Raw genomic sequence first — 25,584 nt, 5'->3', positions numbered from 1 at the left:
AACAATTTTGAAATTGTTATTAAAAACAAGTTAAATTTTTACAATTACATTTTTATACTTGTTTAAAGCAATGTTTTATAAATAATTCTCAAATTTAAGTGAACCATATTCGGATTATTCTGTTATTGTGTGCTCTAAAAAGTACAAGAACAAACACACTAAACAAGTTATAAAGAAGATAAAAAATAACAATTATGTATTTTAATCAATTAAAATAATTTTTAGTGGAATTTAGATTTTGAACTGTACTATAATCTTATGATTAAGGTACAATTTTAGAATAGTGTATTTTAGAAAATACAAATGATATGTTTTTTTTAAAGACAAAATATGATAAATTGCAACAACATGTTACCGGTGGGGTTCGCTGAAAATCGTTACAAACGTTATTCGAACTATAAAAGTTCTTCTTCAGGTAACCGACGACCTTTAATCGAATGCAATTCGAATAAAATCCTAATGGAATACGATTCCGAATTCTATCGCTTGGATCGTTGACGTCATCCAGGCATGCGCTCTTACCGGCTGTGTACTATCTTAAGTTCTTGTTTATGAGTGCTTGCCATGCCGTTGACAGGGCGATTTCGTCCTTATTGTTGATGCAGTTATCTTCCTTGAGATTAGCCTTATATATGCACAGAGCTTCCAGCCATCTAAGATGGTTTACGCATTGAGTTGTGTGTATTATTTTGGCTTGATTGAGAAAAGGTTCTATTTCCGGATCCGAGGCATAGATAGCAAGAGCGGTGGTTGACCTCGCGTGTAAAATATCACTCTCGTGTTCTTTTAGTCTTACTTCCAGGGAGCGCTTCGTGGATCCTACGTAGATTAGACCTCTGTCTGTTCTATGGTCCATAATCGGGATGGAGTATACGCCCGGAAGACGTTCCTTGTTGGAAATGTCTTTACCGTTCTTTAATATATCCGAAATTGTAGCGCATCTTCTGTAGGCTATGCGTATATTCTTTTTCTTAGCTATTGATCTGTATATTGCTTCAAGATATGGATTATATGTGACCGGTATGAGATTAGGTCTAACTTCCTCGTGAAGCTGTTTAGGTTGTGGATCTTGGCTATTGTGTTTGCGGATCAATTTACTTGCAATCCTTTGGTAACCATGTTTCTCGGCTATGTGATGTATACGATTCAGTTCGGCTTGTAAAGAGCTCTGGGATGACGAGTGTGTATAAGCTCTCTTAATTAAAGCGTTAAATGCTGCTGTTTTATATTGCGGCGGGTCGCAGGATCCTGCCGGTATATAGAGATGTTCTGCCTCTGGTTTACGGTAGACCTCTGTGTGGATGGACGTTTGGTCGATTTTGATGTTGATGTCGAGGAAATGCGCTTCCGTAACGTGTGCTTGGTCTATCTCTAGGGTCATGCCGTAAGGATTATCATTGAATGCCCCGACAAACTCAGATATGTCTGGTTTCCGTCTCCACAGGATGAGAATATCATCTATGTATCTTTTATATAGTAAGATGTTCGGTGAATACTTTGTGATGATCTTAGATTCCAATTGCCTCACCACCATCTCACATAGATCTCCTGCGATGGGGCTGCCCATCGGGACCCCTCTACCTTGGGCATATGTGACCCCCTTGAATTGGAACAAGGAGTTATAACATAATAGATGCGCCAATTCTAAAATCTGTTGATGCAGAGAGCTGTCATTTACGATGTTAAAGAGTTTGTCTCTAAGGGCGCAAAATACCGGTGGTAGTTTGATTGACAGGTATAACGACTTAAAGTCCAACACTGTTATGAAGCCGGGAGATGCTGGTAACTTTCCAAGTTTGGATAATAGTTCCGCTGGATTCGTCAGAGCATATGGGTATCCTTCCAAGTCGTTCGACAGTAGCTTATGAGCGCGTTCTCCAGTTCAATGGTTGAGCTCTCGTCTTATGTCAATTAAGGTACAATTTTAGAATAGTGTATTTTAGAAAATACAAATGATATGTTTTTTTTAAAGACAAAATATGATAAATTGCAACAACATTTTTTCTTTTAAAGCTTTTTTTTAAATTATTACAATAAAAATTTATATATACGATCATACTTCATAAAGCATAGTAAGTACTGTACATATACTGCACTTTAATTTAAATCCATTTCAATATAGATCTAGATATATCAATTATGATACTGTAATTGAATAAGTGGAAATTATGATTACCAATAAACTTATAATTATTGATGTAAATTATAGTAGCAGACCTAAAGGGAAGGTTATGAAAGAATGATTACGCCCTTAGCAATTTTCATGTATAAAAATTTATTTCCTAAAATGCAACTTCTATATATCTTACTGGAATTATAGAATTTTAATCTAATTAAAATCAAATTATTGTTATAATGAATTCTTTTAAAATACCTCTGGTAAATCAACTAGTAATATTTCCTGTTTTATTATATAATTCAATAGTCTATATCATCACATTTTTAGCTAAATTTGTTATAGTATATAGTAAATCATTGCTCTTATAATCTTAGAAAGTTCCTGGAAAACTGCTATTAAGCAATCTATCCTGTTTTGTAACAAACAGAGAGGTTTCAAGGTCGCATGTCACGTGATAAAACACACGTTTGCTCTGCCCATTCGCCATTTTTGTGGTAGTTTTCGCTCGCTTAGCTTGCACGTAGTCTGTTATTCGACGTCTTTTTTTAGTTTAAACGTACAAAAATACTGCAGTTCTATTATCATGGATTAAGTTAAAAAAGATTCTTTTCTTGTGGGCTATTCTAGCGGTCTAACAGGACGAGATGCAGCTCTGTACGAAGAGAAAATTTCGTTATTTCAAGGCGATCCATACGAAGCCAGTTTATCAGACTTCGTCGTAGATCAAGAGTTGTGGCTGAAAATAGAATTTGGTGACATTATAAACTATTTGGTTTTGACAACGAATTTCTACACCCTGTCACAAATGAAAGCTTATAAATCTTTAGAGGCCCATAACTATTTAACAAGTAGCTGGGTTTCTAGTGATATAAAAGTAAAAGTAATGAATAACAGCGAAGTAATATTGCTTGGAAAGATATGTTTTCTTTTGTTTGTTTAAACTCGTGCTTTTATGTATTTCTTAACTAAGAATTTTTGTCTGAAAGTAAAAGTCTAATTAAAAACAGCTGAGGAAATTTTTTAATTCAAATTGTTTAGTACCTTTATTTTCTAGTTGAAACTAGCATATAATAAGCCTACTTGCTTTTAGTTTTAACGTGTAATGTTTATAAGTTTGCACTAGCTAAAGCCTGAAATTACATTAGTTATTGGTTTATAAATGCACTATACCTAACTAAATTAATATAAGCAAATCAGTAAACTCTTTTAGGTTTTAAAATATAACTTAGTGTTTATTAACGTAAATATTGAAATGAAATGTTTCTGACAAACTCTTGTATTGATATTCACTTTATTCGTAACGAAATTTTTCCGGTTAATTCTCAAGAGCCATGCAGTTTGCCTTCGTCATGAAAGCTCCTCAGTTTGGGATCCTTGATGACAAATAATGCCGGGAATTTTAAAAAATGATGTTCCTTTGTTCTTGAGTGAATTAGCATTACACCCAATTACACAACAAATCACCATAGGGATATTCGCGACGAAAAAAAACAACACAAGAACTCCAGTTAAAGCGCACGTGAACACACACAAAACTTAAACGAGTCACAAAGATGGCACTGGACAATTGCGCATGCTCATGATGTCACTCGTGATGTCGACATGAAACCTCTCTATAGCATCATAAGCTGTGATTAATTCAAAATTCTTGGAAATATAGTCTTAATATATTATACGGAAACAGTCACATCATATACTAATAGTCATGACACAAAATTTATATCAGTTATAAAAATGAAAGTTTAAAACAAATGAAATAAAACTTGAGTCTACTACAATCCAGAAATTTTTAATTAAAAAATAATAACTATATGATATATAATATACACGTAACTTTTCATTATATTATATAGTACTAAAAAACTCTTCTAAACAATTTATAATGGGATGCTTTATACACAGCAACAGATATAAACCAAATTTTTGATACAAAACTGTCAATTAAAGTAACCTAAAAATAAAAATAGTTAATGAGCATCTGTGCTTTGATGCATTAGTCTACACACCAAAAATGCATCTGAAAATTGCTTTGTCACACAACTCCAACTTGCTTTTAATACAGTTAATATAACTGTATTTTATTAGCTTTTTTCAAAAAAGGTAATAAAATGCAGTTATACTAAGTGGATATGTAATATACCATATTCCTGCAGAATACAAACAAAATCTTATTTCGTATACAAACTGAATATAGTAAACAAATAACACATCATTCCCCTCAATAGTATGTCTAACATGAAATGCCAAACCAATAGATTAATTTGCATAGCCTACTATCAGATAACTGTGTATTATTTGCAAAATAAACTTTTTCTTAAACAATTCTAAGTTATATTTTAATTTTTACACACTTTAAATACCTCATTTGAAAGAATAATGTAATCAGCTTTTATTGTTTCATAGGAAACATGACAGCTTGCGACCTGACAGTGATGTGCAACATTGGAATGCGACACATGATGTGCCATGCATTAATTTAATTAATAAGAGGTAAATATAATTTTGAATTTCAATGATAAATATTGTAAATGGAATTTGTGGGTTTGCAAACTAGGGGGAATCATTAATTCCACATCAGGGATGGCAAAGGGTCCTTTTGCATGTGGGTGGTGGTGGTCTTGGAGGAAAGGATGACGTGTCTTTACATAAAATCCGTTTATTGAGAATTAAGAATTTGTTTACATCAGTCAAGTGAACATGTTGTTCCTAATGTTTTGTCGATCGTAGTAAAGTTTGTACTAGTGCCTTTCACTTAATTGGCAGAGGTTGTGAAGCCAGTCAATGAGATAGTTACGATAACAAAGTGACGCCTGCTAGTGGAGCTCTTAAGTCCATTGTCCACAGGATGGTGAATGAAAAAGTTAGAGTTGAGACAATCCCGATTATATGACGACATAAAAGTGTTTAGTCGTTCCACACAATTGGGAAAAAACTTGCTCATTGTTGAGCCTAGCCTAGCCGTGCCGACCAGGGTTTTTATAACTTTTGTCTTCAATTGTTCATCCAGATTGGCTGTTTTTCCCCTTTCTCATTCTCCAAGTGGTTGTTTGCTCGTTACCAAGCATAACAAGCTGCCAACTTGGATTGCGAGAGAGGTCAAACTTGGAGGAGAATTTGATCTTCAAACCAGAGATGGTCGATCTTAGGACTACATTGTCTATTGTTTATGATGTCCTGTCACGTCTTTAAAACAAAATTTTTTCCTTTGACTTCTATTTTTTTATCCTCTCTCTTTTACAAAAATAATTTCAATGCGAATTCTAGTGGTGGTTCTGGCCTGTCCTCACAAATTGCCATAATTGTATTTTTAAAATATTTCTGTTTCTTTCTCACAGAATAATGCCAATTAATGTATTTTTTTATTTGTCATATGTTCTCATTTTTTCAAATCAACAGAAACAATTTATAAAATCTCAGGCTTAGCTTCAATAATACCAAAGATTAATTAAGATATTTTGCAGTTATCATTACGAAAGAAATTTTGACTCATTCGATTAATTAGTTGTTGAAATAAAACATATATTTCTGTCAGATTTTTATTTTTTAAAACTAACTCTGTTAGCATCTGTAAATTAATGACAACACCAAAAATCCATCAAATCAATGTAAAATTTAATAGAAAAACAAACCTCGTCGTCATTAATTTACAGAAGTTTATCCAGTTTTGTGGTGATTTTATTTCCGTTAACATCTTATATACACAATAAAGAATTCTGACAGTGTACTCTATCTTAAATATTATAAATATTTTATTACTTAAAATATATAAATACTATAATAATATATAAGTAAATTTTTCTTATTTTTGTTACCTTACGATTTTTATTAAACTGATCTCATTTATCAATTTAAATAAAATATAGTTCAAGTTTTATCATTCAAGCAAACAAATATAACTTCAAATATAATATACAATTTAAAATATCTCATAAAACATTATTCTTAGATACAAGTTAATTTAACAAGCATCTACATATTGAAAATTTGATTCAGGTGCATGTTATATTGACTTTATGAAAATATCCCTTCTTTTAGTCATATAAAACACAGTAATAAACAACTTGAATAATATACTTTTCACATATTATGAATTTAATAAAATTTTTTCAGTAATTATTTATATTTAAAAACTGAACAATTATAAAATATTTCAAAATACAATTTAAATATATACCGTATTTTATGGACTATAAGACGCTACGGACTATAAGATGCACCTGAATTTTGGAAGCAATTTTTCAAAGAAAAAAGTGCGTCTTATAGTCCGTAAAATACGGTATATATATATGACACATTTTTAAATATTACTCATAAAAATTACCTCGGATTCATTATATAAATAAGATAAATACATTACTACTGTACGTTCTTTATCTTATTTTAATCTAAACTACTTAATTTGATATTGGGTTCATGTGACTGATATATCTTGAAAACATTGAACTAAAGTTAATAATGAATTGAAGTTTCAGAGAAAGAAACATTTAAAAAACTATAGTTTAAAAGAGTGTGTAGAAGTTAATTTTAGGTATCAATAAAGTTGTTGATTAGTGATAATGACATTTGTGGACGTGATAATGCAATAATCCCTAGAAAATTATGATCGTACATATATTGATATTGAAGATATGGAATCGAAGCATAGTACAAATCTGCATTTCTCAACTGACAATCCACAGATCTCCGCAAGGGTCTGCGGTTCAACACGGCACTGGGGTTTTAGATGTCTGCAACACGAGATACGTCAAGAACCACAGATATATATTATAGATTAATTTTGGATAATTTATGTACGTATATAAATTACCTAAAAGTAACTTCTATCATGCAGAGGGAAGTTAATGCAGTATTAAATTTTATACTGAAATTTTCCTTAAATCACTGTCATGTTAAAAATTATTACTGATAAAAGTACACAGCTTTATTTCTAATTGCCATTAAGTAGTTAATTAAAAAAGAAAACGTTGGATTACTTTTCTACATCCCAATTAACGTAGAAATCCGGTAATTAAAATACACTCGGGGAGAAAAAACCTTCAGCAAAAATCACGTTTCTTCTTAACAACCGGAACCGGAAGCCGATAATTTCACGGTTACGCCCAATTTAATTACAATAACTTTTTTTTTAAATTTACGATAAAATAAATAGTTTTATATACATTAGGATAACAAAGATGGTAGATTATAGATTTATAACTCACCCGACACTATAAGAGCTTCGTTTGGTCCCACAGTATGAATGTTGCCCATTTCTAAATATATCTCTTCAAATCCTCCGATTCTATAACTACCGTACTCTTTTAATTCCGTAACGAAATTGCAAACTGGCTAGGAAATAATCTACTTATACTTCATTATTTAATAATTACGAAATAATTTCGCAATCGTTAGAAACATCACACATTTCTGCAGAACGACAAAAATTCTCAGCGTAGTTACACAAGCCACCGACAGAGGACGATTCGATTCATACACTCCTATTTACTCTTCACCGAAGTATGGTTAAGGTTTGTTACGCGAAGTTTTATTGGATCATTTTTCCGTGTATTGCGTTTCGTGACCAATGAGATAACTTTTGAAATTTCATTAGCTCACTTATTTTTTTTTTTTTATCCTCAGTCAGTTGCAGTAAAAATTTTGGTAAGGGAAATTAGTCATACAGTCTCCTGTCAGACTTGATGTGCTTGATAATTAAGTTTAGTTGAAAAGCCAATCATTTATAATAATCAGAGAGGAATATAGAGTATTATAAAGGTATATGAGCTTTCAATTTATAATAATAATGCTTATTTTTCTTTTTGTGTAGTGATTTAATGTGTTTTAGATTATATACTTGTTACTTACATGCGATTTTTTTTTAAGGTTTAACTATTGAAATGATTCTTATAACATCTTTAATTACCATTAAAGTTTCTTCTTAACAAATTTTATAAGTTTTAATTTGTATAAGTGTCTTAATTATATGAATTAAATAGAAACAAATGTGCTTTTCTTTCTTTTAAATCTTAAAATATATACACTTAAGTAGATCAAGCAAACTTAATTCATTTAATTAATGAGTCTGTTCCTATTTGGGATATAATCTGATAAAAATAGTCATTTAGATATGTTAAATGTAATTACTAGTTTAATAATGTTTATTGTTTTTAATGATTGAAAAAATTATGCAATTTAATACATATATATTAATCATCATCATCATCATCATCATCATCATCATCATCATAAACTTTTCAAGAATAGAATAAGAAGTATAACTGCTTGCCAAGAAAATGTGACAAAAAAGTAAAACTTTTGTTTTGCTTCATTGTTTTATTGCCAAGTAACATGTTTACATGTTATAGTAGATTACATTAGATATTTAAGTGTGTTTGTAAAATGTATGCATTATAGTGAAATATGCTTTTTTTTTTTTTTCTTGAAGTTAGTTGTGATAAATTTATTTTATAGTTTTTTAAAATGTTGGAATTATATTGTCAGAAGTTTATATATATATAAGAAATGAACTTCTTAGCAGATACTGGAGGAAATATAATTCATCACACAAAACCTTTGAAACTCCAGTGATACGTGTTTACAAAACAGCAAACATTTTCGACCCCATCCGAATTCCTTATAACCGTAGCCTGAGGAAGACCCGGATGGGGTCGAAAACGTTTACTGTTTTGTAAACACGTATCACTGGAGTTTCAAAGGTTTTGTGTGATGAATTATATATATATATATATATATACATACATACATACTTGGTGATTGTAATTAAAGTCTCTGTACTCAAGTCTGAAGAGATATTTTGCAATCAAAATGTAATCAAATTTTGTATGATGACATTTTAGGACATGCAGAAGACATTTCTGTAAAAACTATGGCATTTTTTGCACTGCAAGCATTGAAAAAACAGTATCTTTTATACAAGCACGTGTTGCAGCTAGAGTTCTGGGTATGAAAGTGGCTACAATTGTTGAATGTCATTTTATCATCTACAATGGCCATCACTTTGTCATGTTTCTTTATGTTTTGAACATGTTTCTTGTGCAGCTATTCTATGAAAGCAACAGTAATGCTGTTTTATGCAAATTTATGTTAAGAACTGTTGACTCTTCAGTTCTGTTCACAAGAGAATGATTACTCAATTGAATGAAACTGGTGTCTGGAAGTTCAACCCAGTTGAAGGTGTAAATCAGGTGCATCAAACTCATTTAAACAATGGGCCATTAATGAGACTGGTAAGATTCATGTGAGCCACATCACATTTACAAATTTTCTTAAAATTATAGTTTGAAGTAAGAATGCAGGAATATAGATAGAGCAATTAAAACATATTATGTAGTTTGGTGAATTCAACTCAACAATATACGTGGTACGATCCAAAAGTTCGGGGAATGCAGTAATCTATGACAACAAAAGCATGTATTTGAAGTTACAGTGTATGAAATAAATTCTACCAAACCACTAATACTTGTTCAGGTTAATTTCACCCATGTCATGTGATTAAACCGCGAGCGCTGCTGTTTTTTTCCGGAGATAGTTACCTTTGTCCTGCGACGTAATCAAAGTGGAGTTTCAAGAACAACCTCCAACATTAAATTTTGTCAGCGTTTAGGTAAAACACCTACGGAGATTTTAAAATTGCTAAGAAAGGTGTACGGTGATTCTATGGTGAAAGGTCATGGTGAAGTCGAAATGTTGGAGGTTGTTCTTGAAACTCCACTTTGATTACGTCGCAGGACAAAGGTAACTATCTCCGGAAAAAAACAGCAGCGCTTGCGGTTTAATCACATGACATGGGTGAAATTAACCTGAACACGTAGAGGTGGTTTGGTAGAATCCATTCCATACGCTGTAACTTCAAATACATGCTTTTGTTGTCATAGATTGCTGCATTCCCCGAACTTTTGGATCGTACCACGTATAATTGCTATAGTATTGCTTTTATTTAAATATTTATTTTATTCAATGTACATATCTATAAAACTAAACTTAGCTGTTTTCATTGGAAACTTGCCAGTGCTATCTTCTTCCTACTACTTTTCCAATATCTGGATTCAAAGACTGAAAATAAACAATTTTCATTATGGCAGATAGATATTTATTAGTTAATCTTAGTTAATCTTGATCTGTAAACTGTTTTATTTAATTTCAGAGCATTGTGGCTGCGGGCCACAAAAAAATCACATCGGGGCCACCAGTTTTCAACCCTTAGTGTAAATCTATTGTTTCATAAGTCAAATGTGTTACCACGCCTACTGTTAATCGGTCAAGGAGTGATGTTGCAGGTTTAGTGTATATACAATGTCACAGCAGTTCGAAGTACAGTACCTATGATATAGTGTGGAAGGTACTGGCAAAGTTCATGCATTGTTTCTGTATAAAATCAGCTACAATCCAGAACATCAAGCAATTACTCTGCTAACAGGGAACCCAATTGATCTTTGTATTGATTGATCTTTCTTGCCAGAATGGAAATGGATGTGTTATGATCATGGAAGAACCTGTGGGCAGAACAAGGCACATTTTCTCCTCAATGGAACAGTACAACCACATGTGGAAAACCTTGTAATTTTTGGCAGGTTCTATTACATTTGCTTAAAGTTACTCTTGTGTAGATTCACAGCCACATTTATCCTTCAAAGCAGCTAGTCCAATAGGCTTATGTTATGATCTGTGATGGCTCAGAAATATTAACAGATGCTCCACACTTTGCCATACTCCAACTGCACAGTAAGTCAACCACTTTTGTGCAAGATGGAATGCTTTCACATTCCAGACACTGCATGCAGCAGTTTCTTCAACAAAATTTCATTAATAACAGAGTGATTATTGTGTGATTCTTACTGTCTGGCTATCTTGTTCTGCAGATCTTAATCTATGTAATTTTTTATTCTGAGGACACTTAAAAAGTATGGTTTATTGAGGACATCAGGATTGTGCCAATAAATGAGGAAAACAGAAACTGTCTCAGGTTGAAGAACTTACAGGATGCTGAGAGGAGCAACCAAACTTAATTTTGTGCATTATGTAGGAACTAATCGTTATATGACCAAAACTAAATGCAATAACAGGTTATTTGTAGTCCTAACAAGAGTAATGACTGAATTTGAGGATTTTTCTTTGGTAAACAGGGTATCAGAAAGATGATTCAGTATTTATGGTATGTGGCATTGGTTAGCATTACCGGAAAAAATGCAGTAAAATTGTAAACATCCAAACATAAAAAGCTAACTGTGAAATATAGGCTAAGGACAAATGAATGACAAACAGAAAATCTGCAGTAATCAGCGCTGTAACTAGCCTTTTATATACTTGGTGCGAGTTTCGTAAATACACCCCAAAACTAAGACCCAAAACTTGGTCTAGGTCATTTCTGGGCACCGCTGGCACCGCCCTAGTTACGGCACTGGCAGTAATATTTCATTATTTTTGTATAGACAATTTAAACAAGGATACAGAAGTGTCCTATGCCACACTAGCATAGTGTGATGTTTCAAGATGTCAAAGGGTTTAAATTAATGAAGGTCAAAGAATTTTTAAATTATATTTCTGATTTCCATACTTCCAATCATGCAACAATCTGCACTCACTCCTGTACAGACAGTCTATTTCTAATTTTAACTATAGGTATATAGGAATAAGCATGAATGATTGACACATCGGTGTTGCGGCGTTACAAACATTGATTTGTAATATTTCACGTGTACTCGCAAGCACTTTCAACAGCTTACAGCTGTCATCTTCAGGCGAAAATCGAATACTGTAATTTTTGAACAGTTAGCTTTTTAACGGACTATTTAAACTACGTAAAGCACTAACTATATTTAAAATATAGATAGTGGTGCCATATTTCCTTTCTCATATTTGGCTGCGGTGTCCTTTCTCAGGTACACCACAGCCAAATACAGCACCACTATCTATATTTTAAATATTTTGGGGTTATTATGTCATCACAGCATGTTTCTACATCTATAATAGTTATTGCAATTTTAATATGTATAAGGAATTCCATCCACGTGCTTTACGTAATTTAAATAGTCTGTTAAAAAGCTAACTGTTCAAAAATTACAGTATTCGATTTTCGCCTAAAGATGACTTAATTTCTAATCACTTAATCACTTAATTTCTAATTATTAATTAATTAGAAATAGCAGTGTGCTTGCCAGTTATTTTTTATTTTATTTTACTTATTTTTTGAAAATGTGACAGTGTTTTTATGATTTTAAAACATAATCAATGTTAATATTTTTATTTCATAGAAAATCTATGAAGAAAAAATTTGAAAAATAAAAGAAAATAATGTTTATAAATGATGATAAAACTTCTGTTTAATTATTTAATAAAGACAATTAAGAAAAAGTTTTTAAACTCTGTGTCCATTGTGTATTTTGTTTTAATTCAAGCCCACATGAAATTTCACACATTAAATAGTGTCAAAAAGGGTGTGTTTACTTTTGAGCTAATAGTGCTACTTCTGAACACCGGAAGTGATGCCATTAGCATGTGTATTCGTGCTTACATGTCCAGTTCGAAAGTAAACGCGAATGCTAACAAGAAATATGGAGGTTTCCTGCAAATAATCATGTCAAAGCTGCTATTTTAAATGTTGCGTTTCAGATAGAACTACTTGATTCTGAATCAGGCGAGGATGATCTTATTGTGGATATAATTGTAGAAAAAATGAAAAAAGAAAAGTGAAGTCAAATAAAAAAGATAGAAACTTTTATTGAAGAGACTGTACCTTTTTGTAATCCAACCGATTTTAAACAGCAGATTTACAAGAGAATCTTTTGAAAGTCTCTTTTATACGAACTTATGTTGTTTTGGATTATTATTAACGCTGTTCATTTCCTTACGATTTATTTAATGCTCTGAACATAACATTTCTGAAGATTCCAAACGCGTATAAGGTAAACTTTACTTTTAATCATAAACAATGAGTCGAACTTAATTTTTTTCACATCTGTTTATGAAAAAAGTCATCTAAAGCTATTGAACCTTACACAATAAAAAAACATCATTGTAAACATTTTATACAACAAATAATTGAAATTTACCAATAAAAATACTTTCTGCCGTTATTTTTCCAAAAATAATTCCATATTTATTACTTTGTACAGAAAGTAAATTTTTCATGGGAGCAGCCATATTGAATTAGCGCAACGCTCCACAAGGAACTAGCTAGCACTCCGAGCTTACCAATTTTGCTAAACATGACATCACATAGTTCTAAAGTAAACGCCAATGAGCGTGGCGCTCCGACGAAAGTATACAGGCTGAGCATGCTGACAGTAAAATCAGCTCAGAAGTAAACGCACCCAAAGAATTTTGAAATAAAAATGGATTTTCATTTTTGATTCTTTTTAAAGCTCGGTTTTGGTTTTTTATAAAAATTGAACTGTGATTTGGTAACCAAGAACAACTGTTCCTTACTGCAAGTGCATATCCATGTAAGTATGAAGCAATGTAACAAATGACTGAACTGATTATAAATAATGTTCCAATTTCACTTTTAGAACATAGGATCCATGCATTTTAGTTAATTTTTCCAACTAATGTTTATAGGCATAGCAAAGATACTGCTACATTTTATTCTACTTTTTTTGTAGTTATTGCCATAACAATAATTTTTGTACTGCAAATTTCTCCAGAACTGCTTTAATTTTTCCCAAACATTGTTTGTGCAATCAGACATATTTTGCACCCAAGGTGCTGTAAATGACATATTGTACCACTGGTCTTTACAAGTTAATTGAAGTCAGTTGCTTTCCACTGTTCTTTTTCTTTTAATCTGTCTGCTGTGTAGGCTAGAGCAGCAATTCCCAAACTGTTCTGCAGAAACTTAACATTCCACAAAAGCCTCATAGGGGTTATGTGATGATAAATAATTGTCTTTCATTTTGATAATTGTGAAATCCACTTTCCATGTGAAAAGACATTATACTCAAGTACCAGCTTCTCTATTTCTCCATTTTGACAAACCAACAATGCTGCCCACAAGCCCGAATTGACCAAAGTTGAGTTGGAAATTGAAGCTGATGTGCACAAAAACATTTGTAAGCATTTAATGCACACTGTGAAATCCTTGTTGGAATGGAGTACTTTCCAGATATGAACATGTACCTTGACTAGATACCAAATACCTGTGGAATCCAAACAGTGTGAAAAATCCCAGAAATTTTTCAGGTAATGGTCAGCCTAGATAAGTTTGGCTCTGTCCTTCATCACCCATCTGCCTCATAATGGGCCTGCTAAAATTACCCTCTTAGTGCCCAGCACTTACAGGACAGAAAGTTTAAAAAAAAAAAAAACCCAAAATAAACCTTGTATGTTATCCATGTTAGAATACGAAGAGCTTATTGAACTTTAGTGTACCTCCATGTTAAAAATAAAATTTGAATCTGTGCCACTGAACAACTCAAGGTAGAACTGATAGACCAATACTTGTCAGTAGTCAGAAAGGTTATCTAAGTTCTGTTCCCCTTTATTCTTTGTATCTACCAATTAATGCAAATCAGGCTTTTCAGCTAATGCTTATACTGAAAACAAACTTAGGAATAGGTTGAATGACACTCTGGATTTATATATTCAGCTGTTAGACTTAAAGCAGAATTTTAAAACTATTTTAAGTGCAAATGTGAAATAATTTTATTAATTACATTAGATATAAGTTCAGTATTTTCTTAAACCAAAATAAAACTTTGTGGTTAATCTAAAAATGTTTCTCTTTTTTTCCAAATCTGTAATGTTATGCAAACAACTCAGGAATTAGAAGTAGATGAAAGAAGGAACAACATTGTCAGTACATAATGCTCAGTAAAAATCAAGGATAAAGTTAGGGTCATGAAAAAAATATCTTCTGAATGGTTCCGTGACTGATAAAGGTTGGGAAACCTTCAGAATGGCTACAAAAAGGTATGTGACAGCACCAGCAGTTTTGCAAAATATTTGATTTTCATGAACTGCATGTGAAGTTTTTTGTTAAATTAGGAAAAATTTTTACAGAAACATTTGAAATGTTAATTTGAGCTTTTGATAATGAACACATGAACTAAATTGAAATATGTAAGTGACATAAACACTTTAAAGAGAGACAAATGATTTTGTAGGCATTGTGTATCATAAATTTTTATTCCTGGCCTGCCTGTCAATAAGAAGTGTTATCAAGAGATGATGCAACATCTGTAAGGGAATGAGAAGCAATGAGACAAAAAAGGTCTCATGAGGGAGAAGAGACCATGACAATATACTAGTACATTTGTCATTGTTGATTTGTGAGTTTATCGCAAAGCATGAGACAGCATTTAAAGCCAAACGAGCTGGATTAATAGAAGCTCTACACTATTTCAAAAGAGTTTCAGAAATGTTTCTGAGAATAGAAGAACTGCTGAGAGTAGTATATTAGGGATAGAAAGAAATATGTAGAAAGCAATAAAGTTTAATAACTCTTCTATATGGTGATTTATTTTTATTACAATAGGTTAGAAAGTTTAAAATACATGATGTATGTCTGAAATGATTTAATAATAATAACTTTATTACATAGCTTTCTATATGCAAAAATGTGTGACAGATTGTCTAACATTACAAATTTATTAGAAGAATGCTTATCTCAGTTATTCTATAAGGATAGTTTTAGTTCAAATGCAAATATTAAAGATCTTATTAAGAAATATTAATATAACTGAACTATATTGCATAAAATCTATTTCTGAATGAACTAATTATATTGCATAAAAATTATGCAATATAACTAGTTCATTCAGAAATAGATTATTAAAAATGTTCAGATAAAGTGACAATTTTCAGGGTTTTCATTTTTCAATGAAATCTAATGAATATACAAATATCTCTAAACCCAATAAATTTATAATATGCCAAACAACTACTGGATTATATCAGGCTACTTTTCTGTGATTATATTAATTAATTTCTAAATAAAATGTCTTAGAAGATGTTAGGTACCATCTCTTACTAATTAAATTTACTAATTTAGAATATTCTGGAAGAAAAAAATTCTTGATTATTTAATTTAATTATACCTCTAGGACAAGTTATTTAGAAATTAATTAATATAATTGCAGAAAAGTAGCCTGATATAATCCAGTAGTTGTTTGGTGTATCTTCTAATGGAATGTGAGAAGTATTAAAAGTTTTTTTTACGTGAATTGGATGATAAAACATAACTAAAAATAGAATGATAACTAATAACTGAGAAAAAATTATGTTAATCATTTTAAGTTAAATTAAATGAAAACATTTAATTAAACTAAAAATTTTATTTCATTAAATGGTGAATAAACTTGGTTGTAAATGTAAACAATAATTTTTCTCAAGGACTAACTGTGTTTAAATTGTCAACAATTATGCAAAGATTTTTTTGCAAAAGTTCTCAAATTCACAGAAAACTCCTATTAAAAACACAGATGTAAATCAACCTTTTATTCTAGATATGACTTAGGTTAAGCTATGTGAAAAAGAAACAGTGGTCTCTGCTAGTGGCAATAAAAATGTTAACACCAAGAACTAACTATATTTTAGGTGTTTTGAAGAAATTTTCAATCATCTTTTGCCAGTAGGAGATACTTGGATTTTTTTTAACTTACAATAAAAGATCTATCTACGTATGAGTTTAGAAGTTCTCTGCACATCAGAGAAGGGCTTCTGTACAAAAATTTTGTGATTTTTCTACAATTCTAAAAGTAACTAAATTATTTTTCTTCAAATTTATATGATATACAATTCTCAGTTCACTTCCTAATGACAGCCATTTTCTATGTTCTCATCAGTAGCCGTTGTTTAGGTATTTGCTGGTGTTCGGTATGTTCCATTTTATTTCTTCATGCATGTCATGACAGTCTAATCTCTTATTCCCAATTTTCATTGATAATAACAGTTATAATTAGGATATCCATTTTCAAATAGTTCTCTTATTTTTCATAGCACAAAGAAAATTAATGTAATCTGTAATAGAACCTGTACATCCTTCAGGAGATAAATGAAAACAAGATTAATAACTTTAATGAGCACTCTTATTAGTTTTTATATTTTGAAAAAAGAATGCTTAAGCCTAGTGTAGGAAATGATCATTTATTCTACTGATTAGTTGAAAAGTTTTGAGATTATTAATATGATTCACATAACTGGAGAGATTTTGTTGTGTAAATCATATTGTTCTTTATTGCTAATCTAATGAATATAAACACCGTTAAACAAGGGTGTTTTCTTTTTGTTAAAATACCGTCTGAGCTTTGCTATTAACCTAAATTTGAAGCATTGGCAGCATCTTTATTTTTCCTTACAAATTTTCATAAATTCTGATATTTTCATTTTCTTGTATTTGCCTAAGAGATCTTTAAAAATTTAATTTTTTTTTATGTAGTAACTTTTAATTTAATCTATAAAAACAAAACACAGTAACAGTCTTTTGGGTTCATTTAGAGCACTATCATCAACGACAATGACACCTGGTTTATAAGAAAACTAGAATAGGAAGCAAGGACAAGAAAGAAGAAAAATTATACTTGTACAATTAGACTAAAACCTTTCACAGTGTTGTACACAATAGGCACACCACGGCCCTTACGACATTCGTTTCCGACCCGGAAATTTGGGTGGACTTCCCGTGTACGAAGTTAATATGGCGTGTCTTCTGTTATGATCACATACGGCACTTGGAGGCATGGGAGATATATAAAGCCAGCGTCGAAGGCACCTGCATCAACTTTAAGGATGGGGACTCAGTCACGCATGCATGGAGGTACCTGTTTGAAGAATTCAAACGGTGCCGGATGGAGGGGTGAAACGCAACACGTATGTTGTTTATTTTACAGGCAACACTGGTCTGGTGGGGATGACTTTTAGTTCTCAACCTGAAGAAGGCCTCGGTGGAGGCTGAATATGTTAGTTGGTTCTCTATCGTACAACACTGTGAAAGGTTTTAATCTGTGTCTCTGTGTTACGCACTACAGTGTTATTAGAAGAAGTTGTTTATTGTGTTACTTGTACAATTAGTTCTCATTAAAGAAAATGGGTGAAAGGCACAAAACAACATTGAAAATTTCAATATTCTAAAATTCATTGGCAAACCTGAGACAATACTCATGCTTGCTTGAATAAAAAAAAAGTATTGAATGATGGAATTTGCACTTAAAACTTGTGACATTTTGTCCTGGATGTTCTTGAACAGTGTTAGAGTGAAACCATGTTGTAGGAATGCTGTGTTGTGTGAGGGATACCTGTGCTTGTGTTTTGTAGTTTACAATTAATATGTTGAACACCACACAATAAAACATTTAAATTGAAACCAAACTTTTTCTTTAGTTTTAATACATTTAATCAATACATTTTGATCACCATAATTAATTGGGCTATTATTTTGCTATTATTAATAATTAGATATTAAGTAATTTGGTAAGTAACTGTAAATGGTTATATCTAGGTTTAAATACATCTGGAAGTGAGGAATTGCTCAAAGGTCCAGGTGGCATAACTGGCAGTGCCCTAACATCTACCTCTAGTACCAAATTACTTAATATCTAATTATTAATAATGGTTTTCCAATGGCCAAGCAGTTCTGTTCCCTGAAGACTGGAGGTTTGGTCGTGGGTTTGCACCTCACCACCAGGGCAGGCTGGCCACATGGAGTTCTCCAGGTTTTCTCCATGTCTGTAATGCCTGAATAGGGGCCAGTTATCCTTAAAAAGACCTCCTGGAAGGCATCCCCCTAGACAGATCGCCCAAATGTTGCGTTGCCATAACTTAAACAAACGAGCAGTTATTAATAATAGCAAAATAATAGCCCAATTAATTGCAGAAATTGTTTGCTTTAGTATCAATGCACTGGTCTTCAGGATGTTTATTTTATCAATACATTTTGCTCTCATTATTTTAATGTTTGCCGTCTGTTTTTGTGGACAAAGTGAAGTTTTGGAAATATCCTAGGTGGACGCAGGTCTCATAGACAATTTTTGCATACTTGGATCACCTGTGTATTGGTGGATATCAAACAGTGATTGAGATGTCTAGGAAGAAGAAACACTTGTAGAACAAATGCAAGCATTTTCTAAATCAAAGCAAACTTATTTATTGAAGGAAGTAGAAAGACAAAAAAGAGATGTTTGTTGTAAAAATTTCAGTTGGCAATACGCTATTATTTAGGCTAGAAAATGCAATGTGTGATAAGTGAAATATTTCAATCTCTGTCATTTTTAAACAGAACACAACATAAATATATTCAGTTTCTGTTAAGTTTACATGTTTTATTATATCAAACCATCCTTATTCGAGGCATATAATCTTTACAGTGATCTAATGTCCAACCCAATACCAGTGCTAAATGCTTATGGATCGGCCAACACTCTATTACAGATAAAATACAAATGTCTACCAGTAAAGCTAACAATGAAAATGTTTGAGTGATCACTTTGTCTCAATAGTAAGAGAACAAATGATCATGGATGGTCATTTGGCACTCAGCATGTGAAATAGCTTTTTTTTTTTTTTTTTTTTTTTTTTTTACATGTAACATTTGGTGTTGTTTATCTCAAAAACATATTCAACTTGGGGCTATAATTTTATCTACTTTGATTATTCATCATTGTCTTTCAAACTAGCATTGTTACATTAATGGATTCTAGTGTCAAGGGTCTGAATGTTCCTTTGTGAGTCAAATAAATTAAACAGTTAAAAAAACAGAATGTTAAAAAATAAAAATAAAAAAAAACAGAATTTAATAGTTTTTAATTTTTTATAGATGTCTGCCTGTCTGTCTGACTATAACAGAAATTTTTAAATGTACATCAACACACTAAAAACCTTTTTTATATCCCAGTATGACTGGATCCACAAAGTGCTCACTAAGCGAAAGAATACAGGAACACGGGTATGATATCGCCAACCAAAGGCATACCACCGTCCTAGCTGCCTTTGCCACAGACCCTGAAATACAAACTGACCTCCGTAGGGCCAAATTGGTAAAAATGTCAGATCAGGTTCAACACCTTTGCAATCTTGAAGCATGTTGAATAATGATTAATGCAAATGATTAATGATAATAAATACAAATGATTAATGCGAAAGATTCTGCCAATATTTCATATGCATGGAGAAAAAGCTATGAGAAAAAGCATAAACAACACTGGCATGTTGCTAACGTTTCTACACCAGCAAATACATTGTATTATTTATTTGTGGGGATGTAACAATATTTTTATCACTTCAGTATCTTGTGTGGCGAAAATTAGTTTCCAATTTTTAAATAATTTGGAATTTAAAATTTAAACACGTTGTTCGAATTCCAGTTTCAAATTTTATACTGATCAATAGCCTGACGAAGACCAAGTTTTGGTTGAAAACGCTAATTTTTATCTAAAGCTATTCGTACTGGGATATAAAAAAGGTTTTTTGTGTGTTGATTTATCCTTCCCAGGGATTGTGTGAGAAGTTGGTTTTAATTTTTAAATGTGAAATATACTAAAAATAAAAATTATATAAATAATTTATACTTCTTAACCAGTTAGTCAAAATTGAATTTCTTGACTTGAATTCAGAAATGTCTGGTATTGAATTGAGAAGTATTAGCAGTTATTAATTATCAACTGATCAATCTTCTGTAATCAGAAGCTTGATCAGCTATTATGATCAACTCTGCTGTTGTCAGAATTGTTACCAGAAAGGAAAAGTTCCTAAAAGGATAGGACTTCTTTAATTGAAATTTTAACCTTGTGTTTGAAACTGTCTTGTGGAAGTAAATGTGCAGCATTGAGCCTTTGTTAGCAATAATACCAATTTAGATAAAACTACTTGGATTAATCATTTTGACAATTGTATTTATTTCAGATTTACTTAATTTTTACAAGATGAAGATTTATATTTTATTCAATATTGGATATAATTATCTTTTTAAATCTATAAATTTAGCAAGCATCTTGATTTTTTCAGGATTAATTCTTGTATTTTCTAGACCTGTAAAACTTATCTTTTCATCTTGTAAGATGCACTTTTTTGTATCTAAAATTTATCTGAAACCTAGGATGCATCTTATAAGCTAAATGCATCTTTATACAACAAATAAAACTTCTGATGCGTCCAATACAATCGTGCATTATATAAGGCAAAATTACGATATTTGAAATGACATTATCATAATGAATGAAATTTACATGATATAATAATTCATTTAAAATTTATCATGAGCTTTGACTGTGACAGTGTTTGTCATTGATTGATGAGAAATGGATGTTAATTTAATCATGTTTCTTTCAATAGTCATACAAAAGTTGATGACATTAGTTAATTTGTCTTTTCCTTCCTTATCAAACTTTGATTCATTTTACTAGAAAAATAAGTCAAAGTACATAATCCATTTTATGCTGATAAATACAAATTGTAGAATTTGTGCTATATATAGAAGTTAAATATAGAGGGTAAAAAGGTAAATGTGGTGATAAAAAAAATCTTGTCTGTTACTTCAAAAGCAGCCATCTGAAATACTGATTAATTTAATTTTGTTGTTTTTTTGTTGTTTGTTTATAGAAGTAATAACTTCATTAACAATATGAAACAAATTATTAGAAATAAATTAATAAATGCAAATCTTTTGTATATAAAATTTTAATTTTTTCCTGATATAAAAGTTTATGCTAATAACTATAATATTGAATTTGGAGGGCATATGGAAGAGTTTTCTAATTGAAGAGGTTTGTTATAAAGAAAGTTTTTAATTAGAGATTTACTGTGTATAAGTCATGAAAACAATGTAGCACATAGTATCACATTCATAGATAGCTATTTTTATAATAACAATTGTAATAATAATTGTGGATGAAATCAATGCAGCACAATATTTTTTCACTGAAAATTACCTCCTTTTGTCTTCTGAGATCAATTTTTTGGAGTTATGCTTAAAAATGCTTACATCAGAAGAGAACTTTCTTTTCACAGTCATTACCTACATGAAAGTTGAATACATGTTTTGAAAGAGAATGACCAATAGATGTGTGGACTTTAACACAGAGGAAGTGGTTATGGAATGGTTATAAAAGAACAAAATGCAGATTGGTAGTATGGATAAATGTAATAGAATTTATTTTTTAACCAAATTGATAATAATAAAACTCTATACTAGAATGATAACTACCTCTTAACCTGTTACCGGTGTGTAATCCCTCTTCATCAAACTCATAACTCAAAAAATAGGTGTTTACAAACATTTTCGAACCACAAACGTTGGTTCTTCTTCAGGCAATACGAATTTTGTTGAAACTGCCGTTCGAATCACTTCAAATTCATTGAAATCATGCTCGAATTCACGTTTCAGTATTATGTAAACGGAAAACATGAATTCGAGCATGATTTCGACAAATTTGAAGTGATTCGAACGGCAGTTTCAACAAAATTCGTATTGCCTGAGGAAGAACCAACGTTTGTGGTTTGAAAATGTTTGTAAACACCTATTTTTTGAGTTATGAGTTTGATGAAATGGGATTACATACCGGTAACAGGTTAAGAGGTAGTTATTATTATTTTTTGGTGTTGAGAAGGAGTTTAGTAGTAGTTCTATACTAGAATGATTTATTAGATAAAATATTTGCAAAGAAATAATGATGATAAAAATAAATTCAAAACATTCCAGAACTTTTATTCACCAATCAACATTAAGAAAACCCTATACAATATATTACTAAAGCCGACCACTGCCATATGCCATTGGGCCAATATATAGCTCGATGGCATACGGCAGTGGTTGGCCTTAGTAATACTTTTATTCACCATCTAACTCTGATTTTTATCCTAATAAAAATAGTGGTAATGAAAAGAGAAATTACATCATGACAGTACAGTTGGTAAAAGTATTTGTTTTCAACTTTGTTGCTGTGTTTTTTAATCTTAGAATTATTGTTGTTATTTTAAAATTTTATTGACTGTCATAATTTTTTAAAATATTTCTTGTTTCTTAGTTTTTTTTTCTTAAAAAGAATTGTCAAAATTTCATCTTACCCTTTAGTCCTAAAAATGGATGTCACTAATTGTAATTATAATGTAAGATTCATTTTTCATTTACTATCTTATTTTTTAAACTTTGATTTCAATGTAAATTTTGAAAAAGGGGGATTCTCCCATAAATATTGCTGACTCCTAGTCTAAAATATCTGTTTTAGCAACCATTAATTTTATATCTTCTATAATCATAATGTTCTATATCTTACTATATTCTCTCTAAGGAATTCATATAGTATATAGCGGCTTTCTTCGACTTGTTGAGTAGAAAGGAGTAGCAAACAATGAATAAATTAAAGTATTCTTCAACAGAATTTGAAAACTAGAAAAGTTTATTTTGATCTGGTCAGATGTATTTAACAACAGGTAACTGTAATAAATAACATTTTAAAATTACCTGATTTCAGATTATACCAAACATAGACATTGATGATAATGAATTCCTGATTTGATTAATTTTAATTTCTCAATGAACAGAACCTTACTTGAGATAGATAATGTTATCTATTAAAAAATTTAATAATTGGGCTGCAATTTGAAAAAATTGTAGACCTGTAAATTCCCACTGTTGGCTGCCCGTCTCTCTGTCTTTCCATAATTTTGAGAACAGAGTTAGATAGATGAAAGATGAGACCAGATATGGAAATATTAGGGGCAGGAGGCCCCAATTAATTGTATACCAACCTTGATACAAACCAGAAGTTATGTTATTTCAATTCAAAACTTTTCCCCTGAAAGCAGTTAATAGATGACTGACACAACTCTACTGTTAACAGAAAAGTATGATGTACAGGGGCAAGACACTACTAATTTGAGGTGGAGAGGATATATTTTAAATTAAATAAATTAAAAATTGCAGTCCAGCATTGTGACGTCACAATAAATAATTGCATGTTAAATTAATAATTTAAAATTAAAGTGGTTTGTAAAATATCAAAATTATTAGTAATAAATTTGTTTAAATTATTAAATTGTTTTAAAAAGATGATAATTTTAGTCTGCCTAAAGTAAAACATTTTTCTGATCAAGAAATTTATCCACAAAATCAAAATTAATAAAAAAATTATTAAAAATTTTACATTGATGTTGTTACTGAGAGAGAGAAGGGGAAAAATTTATAGAAGTAACTGTTTTTATACATTTTACATGGGTATCATCCAATCTTCTCTCGTATGTAATAATAAGTGGATTCAGCTCAAGATTTATTAAAGTATTTGAATGGATATTAATTTTGCTATGTATTTTCTCTTTTATCCATTCTTATATACACTGGTGGACAAATCTTAAGAACAAATACAAATGCTATTTTCAACAATTACAGTTAGAAATTGAACCACAGCAGCCTGTTGAAATATGCTTGAAATCGTGATGTACTCTGTTATGTAAAACTTATGCAAATGTTTGAGTTCTGCACATGTCAGTCACAAGACAGCACAGATAAGCAATTTCAGGCAATCTGCGCATGCAGTCAGTTTTCATTGGATGTGAAATTTGAATGGGAAGGAGTGAAGTTACAATAATAAAATTCTGGACATGTCTTCCAGGCATCATTTAGATGATTTTACTCGTGGAAGAATAATCGGAAAACTGGAAGAAGGGTGGAAAATAACAGATGTTGTGTGTGAATTTAACATCGTGCACAGTATCATTTCTAGACTATGGGCAGCATTTCAAACTAACGGAATGCGCAGCAGGTGCAATGTGGGAGGTTGTCCTATCAGTACAACACCCGATAAAGATCAGTATATTGTTCTTTCAGCAAAAAGGAACCGACACAGCACAGCTGGTGAACTGGCAAGTCATTTACAGGCAGCCACAGGAACTAAGATATCCCATAAGACTGTTGCAAGATGTTTATGAAATAAAGGACTATACACCCGAAGAGCTGTTGTGTGTCCCACTCTCAAGAATTCACTGAAGCGCCTATTTGCAATGGTGCCGTCTGCATTGCAATTGGACTAATGATGACTGGGCTACCATGCTCTTCTCAGATGAGAGTAGATTCAGTCTATTGTCTGATTCTAGACAGCAACTGACATGGCACAAGGTTAGCAGTGCTTATCATCCCAAAAATATTCAGGAAAGTGATTGATATCCAACTTGCAGTATCATGGTGTAGTTAGGCATCATAGTCAATGGTCGTACGGATCTGTATGTGCTTTGATTGAGGCATCATGATTGGCCAATGGTACATTGATGAAGTTGTTCTCCCACATGTTCGATTTTTCCAAGGTACTGTTGGAAAGTTTTGTTTTATGGATGATAACATGCCTTGTCATTGCACACAAGCCGTAGAGGAATGTCTTAACGATATTCATTGCATAGTCTGGCCAAGCCCATTTTCCTGACCTGAATCCAATTGAAAATGTATGGGATACCTTGGGGAGATGTATTGCTGGTCGACAATATCCACTGACAAACAAGGAGATCCTCATCCATGCAGTAAAAGAGGAATGGGACAACTTGCCTCAACA

The 25,584-nt window shown here is 31.5% G+C and overlaps 2 protein-coding genes across 3 annotated transcripts in view; one reads left to right on the top strand and one right to left on the bottom strand.

The window, feature by feature from the left end:
- Window positions 1-7,460, bottom strand: part of LOC136978577 (flotillin-2-like) — a 30,915-nt gene extending 23,455 nt beyond the window's left edge. The window contains exon 1 of the mRNA XM_067274303.1: window positions 7,321-7,460. Within this exon, the coding sequence (XP_067130404.1) occupies window positions 7,321-7,369 (49 nt within the window). The 5' untranslated portion in view covers window positions 7,370-7,460. The remainder of the gene's footprint in view (window positions 1-7,320) is intronic.
- A 49-nt stretch (window positions 7,461-7,509) lies between these two features.
- The window catches only part of LOC136978579 (serine/threonine-protein phosphatase 4 catalytic subunit B-like), a 52,120-nt gene continuing 34,045 nt past the window's right edge, over window positions 7,510-25,584 (top strand). Inside the window, exons 1-2 of one of the 2 annotated variants that reach the window (XM_067274306.1) lie at window positions 7,510-7,626; window positions 7,739-7,873. The gene's annotated coding sequence lies outside the window, so the exon portion shown is untranslated. Of the gene's footprint in view, window positions 7,627-7,722; window positions 7,874-25,584 lie in introns of those variants that run through there. The other variant, XM_067274307.1, reaches the window with a different exon arrangement.

Source organism: Centruroides vittatus, unplaced genomic scaffold, assembly GCF_030686945.1.
Source record: "Centruroides vittatus isolate TY-2023 unplaced genomic scaffold, ASM3068694v2 contig_546, whole genome shotgun sequence".
Classification (NCBI taxonomy): domain Eukaryota; kingdom Metazoa; phylum Arthropoda; class Arachnida; order Scorpiones; family Buthidae; genus Centruroides; species Centruroides vittatus.
This window is presented reverse-complemented; position numbering and strand designations above follow the sequence as displayed.